Below are 24,052 nucleotides of genomic sequence, written 5' to 3' on the forward strand. Positions count from 1 at the left end.
CCTGCTTCCTCAGGGGCCTCAAACTCCTGCCCAGGGGTGCCAGCTGGGCAGAAGGGTTGGAGTTGGAATGCGCTCACAGTTGATGATATCTCATGGCACTCTGGGGAACATCTGGCCAGAAGTCTGGTTCCAGTAATAAGATGTCAGGATGCATTCATCCATCCACTCATCTCTGATGTGTCTTTCCCCAGTGTCTCTCGCTGGGGACTCTGGGAGCACAGGGTAGGCTGTGGCTAAGGAGGGAGAAGCTGGGCTGTGGTATCTATCATCCCTCATTCCCCAGCACTTAATGCCAGTGACCCAGTGGATCTGACGTGGAACCACTTCAGTAGCAAGCGGAAGTCTCAGAGAGGCTGCATTGTGCATTGAGTTCTGGTGGCTCTGGTGTTAGCCTGGGAGGGCTTGCTTGTCCTTATGGGTGGTCCTGTCTGCAGCAACTTGTCCAAGTCTGATGGAGCACCGTGCCTAGCCCAGGGTCAGGCCCACCTTAATCCCCAGGAGAGGGTCAATCTGTAGTGTGCTTGGCAGTCTCCACTCTGGTTTCCAGTGTTCTTAGGACACCTTGTCTTGGGAGTTTGGTGCCCTCCAAGACCCATCCTCTCCAAAGAGCTTTGGTTGAGAGTGGGTTTTAGACTCAGAATGACCCATTTGAATCCAGACCTATGACTTATTAGTTTCTTCTCTGGGGTCCTTTTTAAAAAAGTCTCTTCAGCCTCAGTTTCCTCATCTGTACAATGGGAGAGAGCCAGGGTAAGGTACAAATGAGGGGAAGCAGTTGCTAATACCTGGACATGCTAAGCACCCAACACACAGTGGAACCCTCTTGCCTGTACCCCTTCTGATGCTGACCTTTGTCTCAGGTGACAGGAACACCCTCAAAAGGCTTTGATGAGAAGGCATACTTGTCAGCCAAGCAGCTGAAGGAGGGAGAGGACCCCTACAGGCAGCATGCCTTCAACCAGCTGGAGAGTGACAAGCTGAGCCCAGACAGGCCCATCCGGGACACTCGCCATTACAGGTATGGCCTCCATAGCGTGCATCAGAAAGAAAGTTTGAGAAAGGGCCAACATGGTTCAGCTTGTTTTCTTTCATTCATGTGCATTTAAGAACTGAGGAAGATTCCCTTGGTCTCAGTCTAGTGATTAGACATTGAAAAACCCACGCCCCTGGCTACATTCTGGCCTCCTCTATTTCGTTGGCTTACTCAGGGCTGATGAAGGTCATGGAAACCTCCCCGCTGGGACCAGGGAGGCCCCTCAGTGTCTTATCTGGCATTCCAGCAAGAGTGACATGCCAGGGGACCACAGGGAGGCTTGGGGGACAGGTGAGGCAGGCAGCCAAGGTGGGGCCTCGGGCCCTGCTCCGTGCAAATGGCAGAGTGCTCTGCCCACCCCTTCTTTCCTCCTGCCCTGCTGCCCCACCTCCTCGGCAACAGCTGGAAATGCTTCCCAGTCCACCCTTCCACCCAGCTCTCTATGCTCCTGGAATCCTAGACTCCTCTCCTCCCGTCCCTGTTTGCACGCATGCTGCTTGCTCTGCCTGAATTCGCCTCCCCCACCCCACCTATATCCTTCAAGACTTGGCTCAGTGTCCTCTCCTCCCAGAAGGTTCCTTGCCAACCCCAGCTAGTTCCCTCCTCTGTGCCCGGTGCAGACATCTAACAGAGCCACCAGGGCACTGTTGCTGGTCCACCACCCTGCCTGCAGCTTTGAGTGACAAAAGGAGCCATGTACACAGAGCTGGGCGGGGCCTCTGTCTGGCTCCAGTTTGAGGGCAGGTGAGCACAACTCGGGAAGCCGCTACTCCATAGCACAAAGGACACATGTGAGATAAGGGTGCAGGGGGACTGGTTCTCGTACCTTCCTGTCACTCACAGAGGCACACCTGAGGTCTAGAGGCTTGCCAGCCTGCGCAAGGTGAGATGAATGCAGGGGCTGAGGGACCCTGGCCTCACTGTCCTGTCGCCCCAGCACTGTCAGCTTCCCTCCACGCTACCAAATAAGTCAATCATCCTGCTACTAGGTTAGGTCCCCCACCCGGCTCTGATGGCCACTTCCAGGCCTCAGGAGTCCTTTCTCAGTCAACCCTGGGGCAGTCTTCCCTTGTGACTACCTGCAGTGCAGATGAGGTTGGTCATAAAGCTCCACTTGGCCTTTTATGGGAGCCCTAGCCACGGCTGACCTAGTCCCCTCAACTTGGAGGATCTGCTGTCCCAAATCTGTGAGTTGAGGGCTGGCCTGAATCATCTCTGCACACCCTCCTAGCTCATCCACCTTCTCTGCTATTTACTGAGAAATTGAAACTCATGCCTGCAATCCCAGAGACTTGGGAGGCCGAGGCAGGAGAATTGCAGTTTTGAGACCAGACTTAGCAACTTAGCAAGACACTGTCTCAAAAATAAATTATTTTTTTAAAAAACCTGGATGTGTAGCTTAGTGGTCAAGTGTTCCTGGGTTCAATCACCAGTACTGGACCAAAAAAAGAGGATCGCTCTTATTAAGGCTATGCACATTGTAAAATAAGACTCTTTACAACCAAGGCAGAGGTGAGCTGGTAAGGCGTCATATGCTGCCATGGGGCCCTCTCTGAGAGCTCAGGTGGATCAGGGTGTGTGTGTATGTGTGCGTGCATATGTACATGTGTGCAAGCGTGTGTGTATGTGTGTGTGTGTGTGTGTGTGTGTGTGTGTGTATAGGGAGCAGAACTGGACTCTGCCTCCCATGATGGATCCTCTCAGCTGTGGGATAGTTTCTGCTGGACTCCAAACTGTCAAGCTAGTTCCTAGTCCAGCCCTCAATCTAGGGACCCCCCTCCAGGGGACCATAGGGAAGTAAACCACACAAGACAGACCCACGAGGATCCCAGAGAAAACCCCATCAGCCAGGTAAAGCAGGGGCAGGGGACAAATGGTTTGGAGACTCCTGACTCCCTGGAGCTGGGTACCATCCCTGCTGATCTAAATTTCAGAGGAATACAAGGGGTGGTGGGAGTTCATGTCCATCCTCCAGATAGAACGTGGATAGGTGTGCCCCCTTCAGGGAGATAAGGGCATTGCTACCCAGATTTCCTCCTTCCTGGGCACCTAAGGTTCAGGGGACAAGGACAGAGAATCAGGTCCTGGAGGTCAGTGCCAGGAGGCTGGGTACCCTCATGCCCCTTCTCAGCTAGCCATGTCCACCCCTGTCCCCAAGTCTGCAGGCATTTGGGATCAAGCACTTGGAAAGCATGACTTCTCAGGGACAGAAAGTCCCTCCCCCACTGCTGTCTCGCGTCTTTCTCAAGGAGAATTATTTTAGAGCCTTGCAGGATTTCTCCCATGGGGGACCCGGGCTAGTGGGACTCCTGCCTGGCTGACCGGCTGCTCTGCAGGGCAGGAAATGGGCCTGGGAATTCAGGCTGGAAGCCGCTATCAGTGGATGAATTCTGTAATGAAAAAATAGTCACTGCTGGAATAGGCAGAGAGCAGTTGTAATAAAGATGGCTCACGAAAACCAGCAGAGGCAGTCGCCTTCCAGCCGGCCCGGAGCCTGAATAAATGGCGGGAGGAAGGCTGGCAGGAATGGTGGCTCTAATTCCCCTACCTGGGGACGGGGAGACAGTGGTCCAAAAAGGTGGTGTCTAGATGGCAGAGCTGGGCAGAAGCAGGGTGGCCGGAGGTGCTCTCGTCTCCTCTGAGGCTGGTTCCCCTAGAGCCACTCAGCCTGCCCGCCTGCCTGGTGTCTCCAGTAGTGCCGAGTGCCAGAGAGGGAGGGGTCCCTCGCTAGGCAGGGTGGGAGCAAGTCCTCTCCAGAGCCTCCCAAACGTCCTGAGATGGCAGAAAGAAGAACCCAGGGGACCAAAGACAAAAGGGAGATGGTTTTCCATTTTGTCCTGTGCCCCGTGTGTCTCACTAGACGCCCCATCTGCAGGCATTTTTGTTGACTCCGGGCAGTACCCTGGGGCCTGGTGACAGGCCTGAATAGCGGGGGTCCTCCCCGACAGGAGTGGTTGTGCGCTCTGGGTTCTCCTGGTCTCTGGTAAGGAACTCCCCAGCCGGGAGACACCCCCACCCTGCTGCTTCCCTCCCAGGACTCCAGGCTAGGTGGCATCTAGGGACTGGGCCAGCGTGGGCTGGAGCCTGGGCACAAGGGGTAGGGCCCGTGTCCTGGCTTCGGGCTTGCCTTCTCTGCCTCACAGAAGTATTCCAAGGGGCAGCAGACTGGGCAAGGAGAAACATGGAGGCTGCCTGAGGATGTCCCCACGGCTGGCCGCTGACCTCCCTGCTCCATTCTCAGTTGCCCGTCTGTGTCCTACTCCTTGGACCTGCCGGCCACCAGCGTCATCATCACCTTTCACAACGAAGCCCGCTCCACGCTCCTGCGCACCGTGAAGAGGTAGGGCCAGCCACCCACCTGCATCTCATTGGTGCTGTTTCACCAAAGCTTCGGGGGTCTGTGGTGCCTCTGGCCAGGCAGGACATTAAGATTGAGATCGGACCATGTGAAGGCCAGAGAGGACTGGGAGGATGAATCCTGTCCTTCCGCCAAGACTGGTGTCTGTGGGGGTCAGAGATCCCAGAAGTCTAACACAGCAGTCGAACGCAAGGTCAGGTGTCCAGGGTGAGGACAGAAATGCTGGGAGCAGAGGCCTCAGGAGGCTGGGGCCAACCCCACAGGTGCACATCGGTGGCCCGCTGTCCTCCTAAACTTGGTCTTACAGTCAAGTTCAGTCCCCGCTCACCCCATTTCCTCAGTGAACTTAGATAAGAATGGGATGGGAAAGGCGTGCTCAGTGGAATTCCCTGGACCAAAGAAACTTGGGTGTCCTTTCCCAGAAGAGGGGGAAGAGGAGGGACAGAGGAAGGGCAGGAGCTCCTTGGAAACACTGCTCCTGACCTCTGGGCCAGCAGGAGCCTCAGTCGGGCAGCTCCCTCCAGCTGGGCTCCCTGGGCGGCTTGCTAAGCCTCAGGCAGCTCACGCGGCTCCTGCCCTGATGACCCCAGCAGTGCAGCCCCGAGAGCGGTGCAGTTCCCTGAGGCCCAGGCAGCAGTGCCAGCCAGGTCCTTGGAGCTCAGGGAGCTTGCAAGCAGGCTCCCATGACTGACGTGCTGGCCCTAGAGCTGCGGGGTGGGAGAACCTCACATACGGGGAGATATAAAGGGGAGGTGGCCCCTAAATCCAGGCTCTGTCTCTCTCCCTGTTGCTGCTCCAGTGTCCTGAACCGAACTCCTGCCAACTTGATCCAGGAGATCATCTTAGTGGATGACTTCAGTTCAGATCGTGAGTATCCTCCCACCTCTCTGCACCCCTCCACACCCCACCTGGCCTGTGCCCCCAGGATGCCCAGGCAAGCTCTCTTCAGCCTGACCCGGCCTTTCCACACTGACCCCTTTGCCACCATGTGGGAGCCTCGGTCTTTTCTAGGAGCCCTCCCCAACCCTGGTGCCATAGGAGGGGATAGAGCGATATTGCTCTGGATGGGACACCAGTGACATGATATGTTTCAAAAAAATGGAAACAACATAAACAGCGTTCTTCACGATTTTAACTGCCACGTGCAGAGGAGCGTCCCTTCTTTCTAGGTCTGTGAGCATTGGGCCAAGGACAGGCATGGTGGGGCACAACTGTAAACCCAGTCATTCAGAAGGCTGAGGCAGGTTCAAGGACAGCCTCCGCAACTTAGGGAGATCGTGCATCAAAATAAAAAGGCTAGAGATGTAGATCAGTGGTAAAAAGCCCCAGCGCTGCAAAAGAGTAGGTTTGAGGATTGGGCCATTGCCCATTGCTGGTGCTCTCTAGCACTCTCTGAGGTGGGGGACCGGGCAGTCCTTTGGCCAGTAACGATGACCATGGCCCTCCATCCTTTCCCACCCCCACCCCCTCCCAGCCTGGAATGGGACAGCTCCTGGGGCAGCCTAACCACTCGTGATCTGAATGAACTTGCCTTCCTTCCCCCACCCCAGCTGAAGACTGCCTGCTCCTGACCAGGATCCCCAAGGTCAAGTGCCTGCGAAACGACCGGCGGGAAGGTGAGTGCTTGAACTTCAGGTGCCACCGGGACCTGCCTTGGTGAGCTCTCTGTGGGGACCATGTCGTGCCAAGCCTGCATGGTCCTGCTTCCTTCCCGACAGCGGGGACCAGGGCTGCAGAAGACCTTCCTTCTCTTGAGGTCAGCACTGTCACCGTAACTGTAGCCATGTTGCTGTCCTGGCTGCTTTTGTTGTTCCTTCTGAGAAGCGGGGCGGAGAGGGCACTCTCTACCATGGAGGGTGTTGCAAGGATGAAACGGAAAGGGCTTGGAGCAGGGCTGTGGGAAACCGAGGGAAGGATAAAGCCGCCGTGGACTCACCTTGACCGAGAGGTGTTGGGGAGCCCCAGTGGCGCATGGCATTTTGTGCTCGGCCCTTCAGGGGACACACAACAATACAAAGCATGGCCCTTTGAGGGATCAGTGTGTGGCCAAGGGTCTGAAATCACCACCACCCAGGCCGGTTATAGTTGGATAAAGTGGAGCTGGGGAAGCAAGAGGGCTTCTGTGCGGGAGTGACCTGAGGCGGGTAGGCCCGTGGGACCCCTGAAGGGTAGCAAGGGAGGGCATGCCAGGCCAGGAGGCGCAAGGCAAGGCACAAGGTGCGCGTGGTGCTCACCTTGCCAGGCACCCCCGGAGCCTGCGCTCTCACGCCCCATCCTCATGACAGGCTGTTGTCCCCATCTTTTAGACAGGAAGCCGAGGTCTCAGGAGGTTCTGTAATTTGCCCAGGGTGATGAATGGAGGATCCAGGCTTCCGATCCCGGAGTCCAACCTGAAGGCCAGCCTCTTAGCCTCTTCCCCATTTATGCTTCCTTCCTGTGAGAATCCAGTCCTGGTCCACAGTGGGGAAAGAACCATGAATTTTGATGTCAAAAAACCTTGGGCCGGGCTGGGGAGATAGCTCAGCTGGTAGAGTGCTTGCCTCGCAAGCACAAGGCCCTGAGTTCGATCCCCAGTACCGCAAAAAAAAAAAAAAAAAAAAAAAAAAAAAAAAAAAAAAAAAAAAAAAAAAAACCTTGGGCCTCGGACTAGGGCTGTAGCTCAGTTGCAGAGTGCTTGCCTAGCACTGAGTTGATCCTTAGCACCACATAAAGATAAACAAACAAAATAAAGGCACACTGTCCATGCCATCTACAAACTACAAAAAATAAAAATAAGAAAAACAAAAACCTTGATCAGGCATGGTAGCACATGCCTGTAATCCCTGTGACTTGGGAGGCTGAGGCAGGAGGATTGTGAGTTCAAAGCCAGCCTCAGCAACTTAGTGAAGCCCTAAGCAACTCAGCAAAACCCTGTCTCTAAATAAAATATTAAAAAGGGCCAGGGATGTGGCTCAGTGGTTAAGAGTCCCTGGGTTCAATCCCCAGTTCCAAAAAAAAAAAAAAAAAAAAAAGGCTTGGAAGCCAGAAGAGAGCATTTAGAGTTGGTAAAGAATATTGCAGGGAGCCACTGAAGATTTTAGAGTGAGAGGAGAATGTGATAGATAACTTAAGGAAGACCAGTCAGTCCAAGGAGCCATGAGGATATTGATGAGGGAGGACTTCAAACTGTCATAGAAGTGACCAAAGAGAAATGTTTCCCAAGTCACTGCACTGCAGGGGTCATCAGACCTTTGGGGGCTGCAGGATTTTTTTTTTTGTCAGTTCTGGGGATTGAGGGTTCATCTCTGAGCTACATCCCTAGCCCTTTTTATTTTAGTTTGCTAAATTGCCAGAGCTGACCTTGAACTTGAACTTGCATTTCTCCTACCTTAGCCTACTAATAGGCTTTTGGAAAGATGAATGGCTAGTTTCATAGACAGAGGCTGAGAGCTGGACAGAAATGTGGCCAGGGAAATCACTCCAAAAAGTGATGGTTTTCAGAGGTCCCGGAGTGAGGCCCTTCCTCCCCACAGCTCACGGGACACGGAAGGCTGCTCTGTCAAGGGCAGGACCAGCTGGACTTCCTCTCTCCTGACCAAAGAGGTCCTTAGTCCTGTGCAGGAAGCTGCCAAATGCAAGGCCATTCTTTGCCAGTCAGTGAGCCGTTGGTGAGACTGTCGTGGAATGGGGATGGACGAGCAGAACCTAACATGCCTAGGTCACCTGGGCACTGGGCTCTGTCCTTGTCTTGTTCATCCTGACAGGCAGGGTTTGTATCTTTCTGAATCTTATAGATAAGAAATCCAAGACAGAGAGGTTAAACAACATGCTCAAAGTGAGCAAAGGGGCGGGCACACAAACTCCAGCCTGTCTCAGTCTACAGGATTCTCTCCATGTCACACTTGATGTTGCAACTGGAGGGGACCACCCAGAGGTTCCAGGGAAAGGGCTCTGTTTTTGGTCCCAAATCACACTTTACTGAATTCCCTACTCACGACACTCCCTAAACTGGACGGCAGTGTCTGGTGTATGGAGGGTGCTCAGGGAGCGACCTTGAAGCAGTGACGGGTGATGGAAGGGAGGTGAGGAGAAGCAAACGGAAGTGCAAAGGAAGGCCACCGGCAGCAACTCCAAGAGCCTGTGCCCAAAGGGGCAGAGAGCCCTGGGAAGCAAATTGACTCAGTCCTGGCACCAAGTGCTGTCTGTCCTCTCCCTTTGCAGGACTGATCCGATCCAGGGTTCGCGGGGCAGATGTGGCCGCAGCTGCCATCCTGACCTTTCTGGACAGCCACTGCGAAGTGAACACCGAGTGGCTGCAGCCCATGCTGCAGCGGGTGAAGGAGGTGAGCTGCTCTGTTTCCAGGGCTGCCGAGGGAAAAGTCTGCCATGTTGGGCAGGCATGGTGGGAAGCCTCCGAGCTCTGCTTCCCCTGAGTGACTTCACCACATCCCTCTTTCCGTCTGAAAGCAGGGCTAACTGGCAGTGTTTGTCCCATGGGTTGTCACGAGAACGACATTGGGTGGGTGAGGAGGGTTCCTGTGAATGGGTGTTGCTTCGCTCCTGGGAGAGGCATGGTCCTTGTAGGGGGAGCTTGCAGTCAGGCTGGGAAGCCTTAGAAGGAGGCAGGAGAGACTGAAGCCCTCAAGGAGAGGAGAGGGTGGGGGCTCCTTCCATGTGCCTGCGGTTCTCCAGAGTGGGAGGATTGGGACAGATGGCAGGAAAGGAAGAGGCAGTTACAATTCAACTAGAAGAGGACAAATAGCCCAATTTTAAAAATGGGCAAAGGATTCGAATAGACATTTTCTTCAAGGAAGATATACAACAAGCCCATGAAAAGATGTGCGACTTTATTAGGCATTCAGGAAACCCAACTCTAAGCCATAATGAGATCCCACTTCCTAGCTACTAGGACGGCTATCGTCAAAAAGAGGGACACTAACAAGTGCAGGCAAGGATGTGGATAAATGGGAGCCTGCAGATATTATTGGTGGGAACATAAAATAGTGCAGCTACTTTGAAAAAGAGATTGGCTTGCACAGAAAGCCCCTGTGTGGCAAGGAACCGGCCCATGGCCCTCGGCTGCCTGCACTGGTCTCCGCGATCACTGAGAGCGCTGGGCCCTGAGCTCTGGACGTGCAGGGTGAGCGAGGTCGCTGGCTGGCTTCTGGGGCCTGCAGAGGCCTGGCTAGGGTTCTGGGGTGGGCCCAGGCTGACTGCCCCACATCCAAGGAGACCTTCTTCCCAGAGCAGGTGGCTGGGCCTATTTTCTTCCTTTTCGCAGAGGATCTCACACCATCTTGCACCTCCCTTCCTAGGACCACACCCGTGTGGTGAGTCCCATCATTGACGTCATCAGTCTGGATAATTTTGCCTACCTGGCAGCATCCGCTGATCTTCGTGGAGGTGGGTCCTGCTCCCAGGGAAGGGGCTCTAAGCCTGAAAAGAGGCAGGTGAGGGCAGCCAGAGCCCTGGATCGGTGCTCTTCCCAGCTGTGCCAGAGTCTTACACCACCTACAAGCCTTCATTGCAAAGATAAAATGAAGAGGGGCTGGGTGGAGCCCTGGGTTTGAGGGCAAGGGGCCTGAGCTGGAGTCGCAAGTTCCTGGCACGATCAGTGACAGAGCTGGGCTAGTCACTCATCTCCCCTCCCCACGCACTGGCACATCCTTTCCAAAGGCTGCCAGCCCAGGGACCATGGCCACAGGTCCTGGCAGAGGGCCACAATGTGACAGCTGTCTCTAGGGTAAGGGAGGGGGAGCCCTAGGCCTTGTGTGAATTCCCGACACGTGCACCCCATGGATGGCCAAGGCCTTGCTGTGTGATACAGTGGCTGTCAGCCACACTTGGCTACTGAGCTCTTGAAAAGTGGCTCATTTTGAAAACCAGCTCTTTGGAACCGAGATGTGCTATAAGCATAAAAAAAACAGACTGTGGCAGTTGGAGTTTCCAAGACTTAGTGTAAAAGAATGTAAAATATGTCATTAGGATCTTTTATTTCGTTTATAGGTTGAAATGGTATTATTTTAGATTCATTGCATTATGCCTATTTTATTCAAATTAACTTCATATGTTCTTATATTTTGATATGATTCCTAGAACATTTTAAATTATGTATGTGGCTTAGGTTTGTGGCTTGCAGTATATTTCTTTTGGAACACTCTGGTCTCAACTCTGTTCTATACAGTAGACAATAGCCCCATTTAGCTGTTAAAGTTTAAATTGATTAAAATAAACTAAGACTTAAGCTGATGATTCATTTCATCAGTTGTAGCAGCCACATCTCAAGTGCTCAACAGCCACACGAGGTCCCGGTTACCACATTAGTGCCGATACAGAGCAAGTCTACCACTGCAGAAAGTTCCTGAACAGACTGCTCTAGAGAAGAGCTAAGGCCATAGTGGATTTCATCTTTGGGACCTGGACTTCAAATAAAGGGACTTAGCCATTAGTTAGGTCTTGGAGCTGGTGGCCTTCTGGGGGCCTAGCATCTCCCCTTTGGGAAATCACTCCAGTGCCCTTGCGCTTCCTGCTGCCCTGGCTGGAATTCCCTCTCCCAGGATATCTTCATGGATCCACCTCCTCAGAGAACCTTTGCTGATGACTTTTTTTTTTTTTTTTTTGGTACTAGGGATTGAACCTAGGGACACTTTACCACTGAGCCACATCTTCAGCCCTTTTGATTAATTTTTTAAAATTTTAAAACAGGGTCTCACTAAATTACTGAGAATGGCCTTGAACTTGTGATCCTCCTGTCTCAGCCTCCTGAGTCACTGGGATTAGAGGCATGCATCATGGCGCCAGCCTTTATTTCCTTTTTAAAGCACTTTTCACCCCTGACTGATGTATGGAGCACTCATTTACATACCTATGTAGTGTCTGCCTGTTTGGCAGGTTGTGAACCCCGTGAAGGCAGGGGCTTGTCACATTCCGAAGGAATGACTGCACGAGGAGCCTCTACCACTGGGCTCTGAGCAAGGAGACCCTGAGGGGTGGCAGAGTGAGGGGGTAAGCAGGGTGGCTCTGCCCAAGCCCCATCCTCACCCTGTTCTGTCCCTTAGGATTTGACTGGAGCCTGCACTTCAAGTGGGAGCAGATCCCTCTAGAGCAGAAGATGACCCGGACAGACCCCACCAGGCCCATCAGGTCAGGGCGGCCATGAACTCTGGGGAGTCCCCTTTCTTCCCTGGGCCAGGGACCTGGGAACTGGGAGGCACTTGGGAGGACAGATCAGTCACCAGGGCTCCTGAGGAGGCACAGTCTCAGTGCCAGCTCTGTTCTGGGTCCTTGAACCCTGCAGGGACTGAAAGGAGGGGCCAGAGAGTGTGTCAGACATCCTGCCCCAGTGACTCTGCAGGCAGGGACTTGGGTCAAGTGGCCTTAGGTCCTGGGGCTATTTAAGGGACTCCTAGCTTCTATAACTCACGTTGCCTCTTTTCTGTCCTTGACCCCAGGACACCTGTCATAGCTGGAGGAATCTTCGTGATTGACAAGTCTTGGTTTAACCACTTGGGAAAATATGATGCCCAAATGGACATCTGGGGGGGAGAGAACTTCGGTAAGTTGGGAAATAACAATAAGCCCAGCAGCAATAGTAACAGCCCTGACCAAGCACATCCTATGCATGAGGCTCTGGTCTACAGACTTTACACATATTAAGCCACTTAATCCTCACGAGGATCTTCTGAGGTAAGTACCATGGTCTCCATTTTATAGATCAAAAAGCTGGGGCAGAGAGAGGTAGAGCAATTTATCCAGCCAGTCAAGAATTTAACTATTCAGGAAGAGCCTGTGGCCATGGTTAGACGTGTGTGGAAGGACATAGGGACTGAACACAGACCACAGCTCCTTCCCTCCCAGAAGGGCTGGGCAGGTGGGCAGTGTGGGTGTTGGCGACTCATGACGATGCGTCAGCCTGGGTCAGCCTCTCACCAGCACGCTGCCTGCTGCTGGGCCAAGGAAAGCCTCCCCAAGCCTCTGTGCCCTGCAGAGGTTGTAATGATAACAAAGAGACGAGGAATGAAACGCAGACCACTAATGCTGTACACTCGTGGGTAGGAAGCCTTGAGGCCCGGGAGGGTCAGGAAGCCACCTCGTCCTCCCTGAAGCCGCAGGAAGGCGACGAGCAGTAGGGAGCTGGATCTGCTGCCCCTTCAATGCTAGCTTCTCAGCTGGGTGTTGGGGCTGCAGAGCACCATGGCGTGGTCACCAGGTGGGGTTGGAGCCTAGACTCTGATGGGGATAAACACACTTCAGCCCTCTGCCATCTCCTGCTGGCGTGCCCTGCTGGAGGGACCCATCATCCCCAGGAAAGGAAGCCCAGTGGGGCCGCCCACAGGGTGGAGAAGGGCAGAGCATCCCGCGGCTCTCCAGAAGCAAGGTGTTTGAGTCAGCTTTTTCGCTGCTGTAACTAGAAGTTCTGACCAGAACAATGTTAAAGGAGAAAAAGTTTATTTGAGGGCTCACGGTTTTAGAGGTCTCAATCCATAGACGGCAGGCTCCATTCCTCGGGGCTCAAGGTGAGGCTGAACATCATGGCAGGAGAGGGCGGTAGTAGGAAGCAGCTCGCATCATCAGGAAGCAGAGAGAGAGTCTCCGCTCTCCAGGTACAAAATCTACACCCCAAAGCCACGCCCCAGTTCCCACCTGCTCCAGACACACCCCACCATGTCAGTTACCACTCAGTTGATCCCTATCGGAGGATTAATTCACTGATGGGGTTAAGTCTCTCACAACCCAATCAGTTCTCCTCTGAACCTTCTTGCATTGCCTCCCACGTGAGATTTGGGGTCACCTCACATCCAGACCATAACACAAGGGCAGGTGCTTTGCAGCCTGTAACATACCAAGGCCCATTCTCACCCTGACAGTCCTTTCTACCGCCTCCTTTTTCCATCCTGATCTGGTTTCTTGATCAGGGGGACCAGGGAGCGGGGGACAACAGGTGGCACCGCCTCTCAGATTTCAGTCAGGAAATACCATGTCTGACAGGCGTCCGCTGCTCCTATAGCAGAGCCACTTGTGTTACCAGAGTCAAAGGCTTGTCTCCCAGAGGTTAGGAGCAGGGACACCCAGGAACAGTGGACTGAAAACAGTTCTGCTCAAACCGACCTGATAGAAATGGGTGTTGGGTTTCTTCACTCGGTAACTTACTACTGGAAGATGTTACCAGGCAGGCATTTGGACGAGTAAATTCTGGCAGCTGGGATACAATGACCCTTCCATCCTGACCCCCTTACTTGTGTTTTGGGCCCACGCGACCTCCTCTGTGTCCTGGGTCTCAGCCTGAAGGCAACTTGGGCAAAGCCAGTTTTCTAAAAAGACTCAGAAAGCTGGAAAAGAAAGTCTCTGCGTCCGGAGGCCAGCCTGCCTATCTCCCTCCCTCCCTTTCTTTCTCCCTTCTGTCCTTTCTTTCTTTCACTGGGGACTGACAGAGAAACAAGTGAATGATCAATAGTGAACTCCAGACTGTGCCTGAGGCACGGGCTCTGTGTCTGGGGAACTTGAAAGGAGCTCTGCTGAGTGGTTCTGCCCAGGGTTTGTTTCTTAGAAGAAATTCAAAGAACCGTCTGCGCATTCAAAGAAATGCCTAGGCTAGCGCAGTGCCCAGCCAGTCAGCTGCTGGGACTAGTTTTGAGGCGTGAGACTCCTCTCTCTGGTGGCTTGGAGTCTTTCATTTCATCCCTCTGTTGAAGGAAAGGAGATGCCTAAACCTTTAAGACGTGTTCCTGTGTCCCCTGAGACATCCAAACTCGGGAGTCCAGAGACCACCCTGAGTTGGGTTGGCAGATGTGAAAACTTTGGGATTCTCCTTAGGGATAACTTTATAATTTACTTGATTAATAATAATAGTTATTATTGTCATTATTGGTGGTACTTAGGATTGACTTCAGGGCCTTGTGCATGCTAGGCAAGCACTCTACCACAGAGTTACACCCCCAGACCTAGGAATCTTTTCAAAACACAGCTGGGTTGTGTTCCTCCTCTGCTCAAACCCTGTCCCATGTCACTCAAAAGCAGCACTCCAAGTCCTCACCCTGGAGACCAGGCCCTATGCCATCCTCCTTTCTCCAAAACCACACCCGTGAGCTCCACCCTCACCTCCTACTCTACATGGCTGCCCCTGCCACTCACAGCTCTTACCTCTGGGTTTATCCCTTACTGGTCCCTCTGCCTAGAAAGTTCTTTCCCTGAAACTTGAGGGAAAACAAGCCCATCAGTCTTTTCTGTCAAACTGAGTGTTCATTTCAGTTCCTGGGGTGCCAGGACCCTTGATATCTCCAACACAGTCACATGACTCACTTGTTCCCCTGTTTTGGGTCTTGTCCCAAATGTCCCCTTTTCAGTGAGAACTTCCCTAACCCACCTAATTAAAAATATAGCCCATAACCCCCCACCCCACTCCTCTTCCTCTGCCCCCACCCTGCTTTTCCCCAGGGCACTTGCGATCATCTGATGTTCTATGCACTTTCTTGATTACTTACCTCACTGAATTTCTGTCTCCCCCTACTAGAGTATAAGGGAATCTAGAACAGTATATGACACATAATAGGTTTTCAATAAAAACGTGCCTAATGATCTAAAGAATTTGATTCTAAAAGTGTAAATTTTATGTTGTGATTCTGTAACGGTGATTCTGTTGTTGGATGAACTTGGAGAGGTCATTTAACATCTTTGAACTTCACAGTCCTTATTTTAAAAACAGAGTTAAGCCAGGTGTGGTGGCCCAGCTACTAGGGAGGCCAGCCTCAGCAAATGAGATCCTGTCTCAAAAAAACAAAACAAAATATATAGAGCTGGGTGCAGTGGTCTGTAACTGTAGTCCCAGCTACTCAGGTGTCCGAAATGGGAGGACAGCTTGAGCCTACGAGTTCAAGACCAGCCTGGTCAAATAGCAAGACCCCATCTCAAAAACAAAAGAATAAACAAACAAAAAAATCACCCCAAAATGGTATAAATGATAATAATCTGGCTGCAGTGAGAATTAATTTTGGGTGTAGATAGCATGATACATGGTTAATGCTCTCAGTAAATGGCTGGTGGTTATTGCTCTCATCATTGCCACTGTTGATAACAGTAGCAGTAATTAACAATAGTTTGGGTGGCGTGGGCTGAGGTAACTTAACTACATAACAGGATGAGGTAACTTAACTACATAACAAACATAACTACATAACAAAGTCGGTCTGGCAGAAACTGAACCAGAATGTAGGTCTTCTGTCCCGCAGGTCTGTCCCCAGTTCTAAAACCTCAGTTTCTAGGGAAGCCCATTAACATGACCAACCTCGTATGGATTCAGGTATGCCAAATGGCCATCCTGGCCCTGAGCCACGTCTGAACATTGCCTGGTACACACAGGCTGGACAGAAGGGGGCGTTAGTCCTGCTTCCTCCATTCCCACTTGCTAATGACAGGGAGGGCCACTGCCAGGTGTGCCAGGTGACAGCCTCTGGGCATGGCCAGGGACCATAAAAGTCCTTAGGGCCAACTGGGGAATGAAAAGAGGGTTCAAGGTTGGAACTCAGGAGAGGACCAGTCTTTTTCTTTTTTATTTAATTATGGACTTTCTGGGGCAGGAAAAAAGTGTTCTAGTGCCACAGGCTGTCTAACTGCAAGGTTAATATGAAGGAAAGGAGGGATTCAGAGGAGATTAAGAAGTTCTGTGAGCTGCCAAAAGGGCAATGGCAAGTGGAGAACAGAGGGCAGACTGTGACATCCCTTATGGCAAGTACGGTGGCCACTTCTTGCATCTCCTGATGCTCCTAGGGACCAGTTTTCTGCAAGATCTCTTTGGGTTGCACCACCACCCTCCGAAGGAAGTGAGTCTCAAGAAGGCCTGGATACGAGGCCACCTGGGGCTGAAGGCAGGGCTGGCACCAACCCGAGGGACACCAAGGAGCAGCTTGCGGTTTAGTTGGTGGTTGGCTTCCCAGGCTCACAGGTGCCCTGAGCTGGCCAGTGAGCAGACATGTTCTTCCCCAGCTTGTGTGTGGGCAGGGCCTCTGGCTCCAGGCTGGACGTGTTGGTGCAGTTCCCCTCCACTTGTGGTCTTGGTGTTCCTTTAAAACTTTTCCCACTGCTCCCCCGGGATCAGCCACAGGGAGTGTGTGTGCACGTGTGTGCATGCCTGGGTGAGCATGTGCAAGGCCGGGGAGCACCACATGAACCAGGCCCCTGAGCTCCAACCCCAGCACATACTTCCAGTGATACAACAAAGAGGAGGGCTGGGTGCAGCCAGCGGGAGAGCGCTTGCCCAGTGTGCATGAGGCCCGGGGCCCTACCCCACCACCAAAAAAGCAAGCAAATCAGTGAGAAAGCCAGCCCCTCCCACCCTCATCCAGTGGTCCCCTCCTAATGGCTGCCCTCTCCTGCAGAGCTCTCCTTCAGGGTGTGGATGTGCGGTGGCAGTTTGGAGATCGTCCCCTGCAGCCGGGTGGGCCATGTGTTCAGGAAGCGGCACCCCTACAACTTCCCTGAGGGCAATGCCCTCACCTACATCAGGTAGGTGACCTGGGAAGCCCTGGAGTAGCAGTGGGGCACCACAGCTCCAGATCCCACCCCGATGATTACTCACCAGGTGACTTTGGGCTGCCACCCACCTGTCTGCCCTCAGTTGACCCATTCGCCCTTTCCAGGTTGGACATTCTGGGATTCCAGGATGAAGTTGGGAGTGTTACCACCAGTTTTCTCTGGTCTTGATTCCTTTTGTCCATGACAGTCTTGAAAAACTGGCCAAATGACCAAATAAGTACTGCCCTCCACTCAATGAACCCCCGGTGCTCCTGGTTCTGGATGCCAGTATCCCGGATCTTGACTCAGTCAAGCATCTGTCCATTCATGACCCCAGCCACAGGGTGCACCAGGTCTCAGGAGAGGGGGCAGTGTTCTGGAAGCCCACCCCATGACCCATTGTCCTGATGGAGTGGCCAGGGGAGTGTGAAGTCGTGAGCATCCTCTCCTAAGGATGGTTCTCCACCTTGGGCAGCCAGGCTTATTTACGCAGGGCTTCGAGCAGCCGCTACCCAAGTCTAGCTAACGGAGTGACGTAGAGTTTTGCTTTGCTTCCCCTACCCCGTTTTTGTTATTTTTATAATTATAAAAGTCATGCATGTTTACTGTAAAAACTCAAGTAGTACCAATATGGATAATGTACATTTATATTATATATCCATGTTTATGTTATTACAGAGAAACAAGTGAAAGTCCTCTTTACTCATCGTTTCTCCTGTGCATCCTGATTGTCTATTCAGAACTAACTACCACTAGTAATCGTTAGTCTCTCATTCCAGACCTTTAACTAGAACTAACTACTGTTAATGGGTTGCTAGTCTGTCATTTCAGGCCTTAAGTACTTTTTCATCCACATAGTTGTGTATAGAGAGGTGCACACCCACAGATGTGTTTGTGCCTGTGTGGATCGGGTCTGCCTTTTGCCCTTTAGTGACTTCTCTGCCACCCTACACTGCATCATTATGTCCTTCCATGTGAACACATACTAACCCTGGCCTTCCTTTTCAAAGCGGGTGGGTACTGACAGACCATCCTCCAGCAGGACTGTACCGTTAGACCACCCTGATCGGTCCTGTTTTGCCTGTATTCCTGAGATTCTCATTGCCTTGTACTTCATAGAGCTCAACTTTTTTCTTAAATATATTTTTAATCAACAAACAAAAGTCATTTAGAGCTCATCTTGATCCTAACCCTCCCCTGTCACCTCTCTAGTGAACTTAACCTGCCCTTTGCTCTTAGGAACACCAAGCGCACTGCAGAGGTGTGGATGGATGAATACAAGCAGTACTACTACGAAGCCCGGCCCTCGGCCATCGGGAAAGCCTTCGGCAGGTGGGCCCTCCGGCAAGCCTCCCCACCACTTGCCTCCCTCCCCATGTCAGCATGACCCCAGCAACGTGAAGTGCTGTGCAGCCAGGGCCACTCATGGTCTCCCTGGCAACCAGCCATGATTGGGCTCCTCTGGGCCCAGGGAGGGTACACGATGCAGGTACAAGACCCCGGTCCTGCCGTCCAGGAGCTGCCTGCAGGAAGAGGGGTGTCTTAGGGAGGGGCCGTCTGCGGAACACATTTCAGGTTCTGCCTCCACCACCCCATTCAGAATTGTGATCTGTCCCTCTGTTTTCCTGTCATGGACTGTTATGACTATAGTCTAGTTAAGCATTTTCAAAATGCAGACGGGTTGTGAAATCAACTTAGTGAGTCGTGACCAGCATTAAAAAAGAGAGAAAGAGAAAAGCGCCATAGATTAGATTAGAAAATCTGAGTTGATTGCAATTAAGGGTAAGTGTTGTTTCTTGAAACTCTCGTTTCACTTGTGCAGTGTGCACACCTGCTTGTGTTCTCGGGGTATGAGACATCATGCTATAAGATATATATTTATCTCCTCCTTAAGGTTGTGGTCAGAGAAGTTTGAAAACATTGTTAATGATCAATCATGGATGAATCATCTTCCCTCCATTTGTTTATCTCTGTCTTTTGTGTGTGTGTGTGTGTGTGGTGCTGGGGATTGAACCCAGAGCCTTGTGCTTACCAACTGAGCTGCATCGCCAGCCCTATATCTATCATTTAAAAAGAGTTAGGTCTTTAAATATTTTTAATGGGAAACTAACATCTACTGAGAACCATCCTGGGCTTCATGTCTCTTTAAATTCATTTGCTTCTCACAAAAACCTCCCAAGGTGAATAGTCATGCCCCCAGTTTCCTGTAGAAGAAACTGAGACTGGGCTTGGTGGCAATGAGGTCCTCGGCCAGTGGCCATTGTGGTTGGTGTGACTGAGGAGGGTGAGGAAGCTGAACTGAGGTGTTTCAAGGACTCATTAGATGGTTCTGACGCCTGAATGATATCCTAAGTTCGCTCTTCTTGTCGTTCAGACACTTCCTCCTAAACTGAAAAGTGGGAGAGGACAATTTCTAGGTCACGAAGTCTCTGCCAAAATAAGGACCAGTTTGTGGTGTGCTAACTGAGGTCTCAGGAGTGAGACGCCCTGGGCAAAGTGTGGTCCCCTGTGGTCTGGGCTTGTCCAGAAAGGTGAGCCCCAAGCAGGATTTGAGGCGAGGAAAGAGGGAGAGCCAGGACATCTGGTGAGTTTCTAGGTCAGAGGATGACAGGAGACAAGTGGCCAAGACTGGACAGGGCAGGTTTCCCTGGTTCCTACCCTTGCCACTTTAGGTAGGCGGGAAGAGGGGACCAACCTCCTGGGGCCTGGAAAGGGGCCTCTGCCACCCTTCCCAGGTTTCCTCCCAACACAGCGGCCTTGCCTGGGCCTTGTCTTCCCCTCAGCGTGGCCACACGGATCGAGCAGAGGAAGAAGATGGACTGCAAGTCCTTCCGCTGGTACCTGGAGAACGTCTACCCCGAGCTCACGTGAGTGTAGCCCTCACCTGCCACATGGGTCTGGGCCAGGGCCAGCAGCTTGGGGACCTGTGCTGCCCAGGGGATCTCCCTGCCAGTGTCTGGCTCCTTCTGGCTGCCAGTGTTTATCTTTGGGACAAGTCTCTGGGGAAATTGAGAGGGCGTTACCAGGATCTGTTAGGTGTGATTGATAGGAACTGAATTTTTAGCTGACTGGATATTGTCCCGCAGCACTGCACTATGCAGCAAAGGCTGCAGGAACTCTCATCACCTTTGACTGATCCTCTTCCTTTTGGGAATTTATCCTGAGGAAATAAAGCAGCCACAGCAGAAGGCAGTTATGGTAGATCCTGCAGGCTTATCTGCTGCTGGGGCACGAGGAGAAACGATTCTCAGAGGGAGCTGGGCTCAGTGAATCCACATTGGTTTGAACAAATATTGTGCATCCGATAATATAATCTCCAAGATCGTGAAAAGCAAAACAAACAAACAAACAAACAAAAAACCCAAAAAACCCCCAAACCAAATCATTCTTCCAGCAGATGAGGTAGCAAGATATGAATGAGGTTGTCCTGCGGGTGCGCTCGCCTGGGGACCTGTGCGCAGCCTCAACAGGACTGCAGGGGGTGAGCGGTGCCGGCTGGGGCTTGCTTTGTCCTATTTCCAAATCCTTTTGGTATCTTGGTCTGTCCATGTGACTCACTTTCTCACCTTGATTCAAACGTCCCCCTCTCAGGGACACCTTCTCTGGACACTGTGGACTGGCAGCAGCCTGCCCTGCCTGCCATTCCCTGCTGGGTTTTCCTCCATGACCCCTACTGGCATCTAGGATACATCTGGCCCGTTAATTCAGTTGTCAACTTGCTGTAAACTCCAGGAGGATAGAGGTTTGGGTCTGTTTGGGCCACTGCTCTATCCCCAGCACCTACAGTAGTGCCTGTCACCACAGAGGCACTTAATAACCGTGTTCGCTGAACAAATGCAGAGTCAGCGTGCTCCGAGGTGTCTAAGTCACACCCTCCACGGCTTGCCCCTCCGCTGCCACTCTCTCCCAAGGATGCTGCCATGGCTGTCTGGAGCACCACACCCCTCAGAGCCTGCATGTCCTCGAAAGAGGCAAATCTTTGTCTTTGGAGGGCACATTTGATGCCTGGAAAGTGACCACACTTAGGCCGAAACCACACCCAGGGAATAAGCTAGATGATTACCCCAGATACCACAATCCCAAGTGCCCAATATGGCATGCCTCAGATAAGTCTCAATACGACCGAAGTGACTCTTCAAGCAATCTCCAATAAATTCCAGAACAATTTGAGCAATAGCAGCTGCCTTAGAAGAAAGCGGGTGGCTTGGATAACCCAGCTCCCTGGACAATCGCTGGGTAGGGAAGAACATTAATTTATAAAAGTGTAAGAAGTGAACAACTTCCTGAAGTGACTGCTCTTAGGGGAACTATACTCATTCACATGAGTCACTTCTGTGACACATTTCTTTACATCCTGTCAGGGTTTGCACATGTGGACGGAGCCCATGGACCCCAGGCCCAGGGGCAGGACTGGGAAGCCTGTGGGTGCTCCCTCTCCATACCTCAGTCCCCGCCCGCAGGGCATCCCCCAAAGTCCATGAGGAAGCAGTGCTGTCCCTGTCAGATACCTGGATGGATCCCAAGTCAAGAGCGTGCGTTACTCTAGCCATGTTAAATGAGGAACAGGGGCCCCTTCTGTTGCTTTCGTCACTCTGCTCTCTAGATTGTCCCCCCCACCCGTTCTAAGGGTGAGAGGCCGGGAGTGGATGAGTTGTTGGTTAGAAAGGAGGTGTATTAGCCCTGAGGATACCAGCTTGCTTCCAGTCAGAAGCCTGACAGCTGCCCATATCATCACAGGAAGACAGAGGAGCTTGAAGGAAAGGCTGTCCCTTTCCTAGGCTGCCTGCACCTCTACCACAGCTCTGTCCCCTGTCAGTCCAGCACTCTGCAGTTGGCCTCAGCAGCTGCTAGTTGATTGCCTTCATCAGGACTGTCAGGAACGGTGGTGTGGGCTGTGCATTGTGAGGGTGCTGGCAGAGTGGACACTGAGCGCTTGTTCTAATCCCAAGCAGATGGCAGGAGATACTCTAACCAAATCAGTGTATTATGACAACTTTCTAATGGATCAAGTGGAGCAGCTTGAGAAATAGAGAACTTATTTCTATAAATCTTACTTCTTAAGGTCTAATGGCAGTCCTGCTTGGAGCAGGTCCACAGAAAGGGAATCAGAGGTGGACTTCAGAGGGCAGCTCAGGCCCCTGGAAGGCAGCTGGGGAAGGGTAATGACTGCCACCCCCTGGCCCCGGACCACTGCCACAGAGTCACATCAGAAGCTGCACCTGCTCTTGAGCTTGCTGTCCAGCTCAGGGTTTCTTTGCTAGCATCGATGGGAAGCCACACTGAGTGCCTCCCTCACCCCTGCAAGCTGATCAGCCAACACACCTCCCTAAGCAGCGGCGAGTGGGGAGAAGCAGAGCACAGGAGGGTCAGGAACGACCCTGGACCCTTCACAGCATCTCCACAGCCCCCTCCTCACACAGTGCTCACAGGGGCTCAGCAGGCCTCTTGTCTCGGCAGAGAGGGAAGTATAACACAGTGTCACTAGACAAGGCAGAGAGGTAATGTAACTAAGTCAGGTGGGTGGGATGAGATAAGAGGGAATGGTGAGGCCTGTGGCAATCCGGGATGCGAAGGCCAAGCCCGGCAGGGACAGCTACCACACAGATGGTGGATAAGCGGCATGCTAGAACGGTGGGGGCTCAGTGAGCCTTGATCTTTCTATTTCCTCGAGAGTCTGAACTCAGATTTTTCTATTCTATTTAAAAATTACTGTCAACTAATTAAAACCAAATAACAACCACCCTGGACGGGTCAGGCAAAACATTTCTGAGAGCCAGATTCTGCTCAGAGGCCAGCAGCTTGCCACCTCTGCTCTGGAGCTACACAACCTCTCAAGGGGAGTCTGGAGGCAGGCTTGCTGCTGCAAGGGTGAGCGAGAGAACATGAAGGTGCCCTCCTGAGAGCCGGTCGGTTCTGGGGTTCCGTGGTTCCGGCCAGCCTGAGGAAGCCCTGATTTGGTCCAGATCCTACAAGGCGTCTGCATCAAGGAGTGCCAGAAATGTTAGCCTATCCCCACCCCAGGCCCGTGTTTTCTCTGACGGAGAGACCAGGAGGCAGCTAAGAGTAGACACAGGTCAGATTCTACCCTCCTGGTTCCTTGTCACCCCCTGGTGGTCCATAATCCAAGAAACCCAGATATACAGGACCACGCCAGCCGGAGCCAGCAGCCCTCTAGGTTCGTTACCCTGTGCATGCAGGGACTGTCGCTCAGTGGCAGAGGACTTACCTACCACGTGTGAGGCACTGGGTTCGATCCTCAACACCACATAAAAATAAGTAAATAAAATAAAGGTATTGTGTTCATCTACAACTAAAAAAATATTTTGAAAATGTTTTAATAATATATTATTTTGCAACATGTCTATTTAACTTGACAGTATGCTGTGAATATTTTTCCAAATTACCTGATAGTCTTTCACAAAGTCATTTATAATAGCTGTAGGATCTCCTATCCTGTGGATAAACCAGAATTGATGTAGCCCTGCCCCTATTGTTGGACAACTAGGAATTTCCAATGTTTTCAATGTCAGCCATTCTGAGATGAATATCTTTTAAGACATCTTTAATTATTTCCATAGGATAAATTCCTGGAAGTAGCATTGTTAGGTCAGAGCTATGCACATTTTTAAGGGCTTTGATACATAATACCACACTACCCAAGTTGGACTAATTTATGCTCTCACTGGTGGGGTATGAGAAGATTCAATCTCACAAACTCTGTCATTAACTGTATACATACATGATGTGCGTATGCAAGTCTATGTGGGAAACACAGAGTGGCAACTAATATGTATTTCTTTAATCCTTAATGAGATGGAACACATTTTCATATCTGTGTGTTTTAAGTTTGCCTCTTCAAAACCACCACCCCTTCCTTGACATTTTGAGATGGTTTTTAGTCCCACGATGAGGCCCCAACCTTTCCCCGGGCTTCCTGTTTTCAGGCCTTGTGTTCTGGTCTGAGCTCTCTCCTTCCAGGGTCGTCTGTCTCAGACCTGTCCTTCAGGGAATCTCAGGAAAACACTGGGGCTTAGGCTGCCCCGTCCCCCTCTTCCCCTGCTGACCAGGACTGCAGGTCATAGTGACCTTGTGCCAGGGTACTGCCCTCTGCCAAAGGACATGGGTAGGCCAGGGAGGGCAGAGGACCAGTGTGGGGGTTCTCTCTGCCTCATCCC

At 52.0% G+C, this 24,052-nt stretch overlaps 1 protein-coding gene across 1 annotated transcript in view; it reads left to right on the forward strand.

Moving 5' to 3' along the window:
• The window catches only part of Galnt16 (polypeptide N-acetylgalactosaminyltransferase 16), an 84,690-nt gene that overhangs the window by 52,782 nt on the left and 7,856 nt on the right, over positions 1–24,052 (forward strand). Inside the window, exons 3-13 of the mRNA XM_047540660.1 lie at positions 861–1,018; positions 4,275–4,373; positions 5,191–5,258; positions 5,942–6,007; positions 8,592–8,713; positions 9,686–9,773; positions 11,429–11,513; positions 11,822–11,925; positions 16,742–16,868; positions 18,117–18,209; positions 19,661–19,744. Coding sequence (XP_047396616.1) covers positions 861–1,018; positions 4,275–4,373; positions 5,191–5,258; positions 5,942–6,007; positions 8,592–8,713; positions 9,686–9,773; positions 11,429–11,513; positions 11,822–11,925; positions 16,742–16,868; positions 18,117–18,209; positions 19,661–19,744 — 1,094 coding nt within the window. The remainder of the gene's footprint in view (positions 1–860; positions 1,019–4,274; positions 4,374–5,190; positions 5,259–5,941; positions 6,008–8,591; positions 8,714–9,685; positions 9,774–11,428; positions 11,514–11,821; positions 11,926–16,741; positions 16,869–18,116; positions 18,210–19,660; positions 19,745–24,052) is intronic.

This window comes from Sciurus carolinensis, chromosome 2 (genome assembly GCF_902686445.1).
Source record: "Sciurus carolinensis chromosome 2, mSciCar1.2, whole genome shotgun sequence".
Taxonomy (NCBI): Eukaryota; Metazoa; Chordata; class Mammalia; order Rodentia; family Sciuridae; genus Sciurus; species Sciurus carolinensis.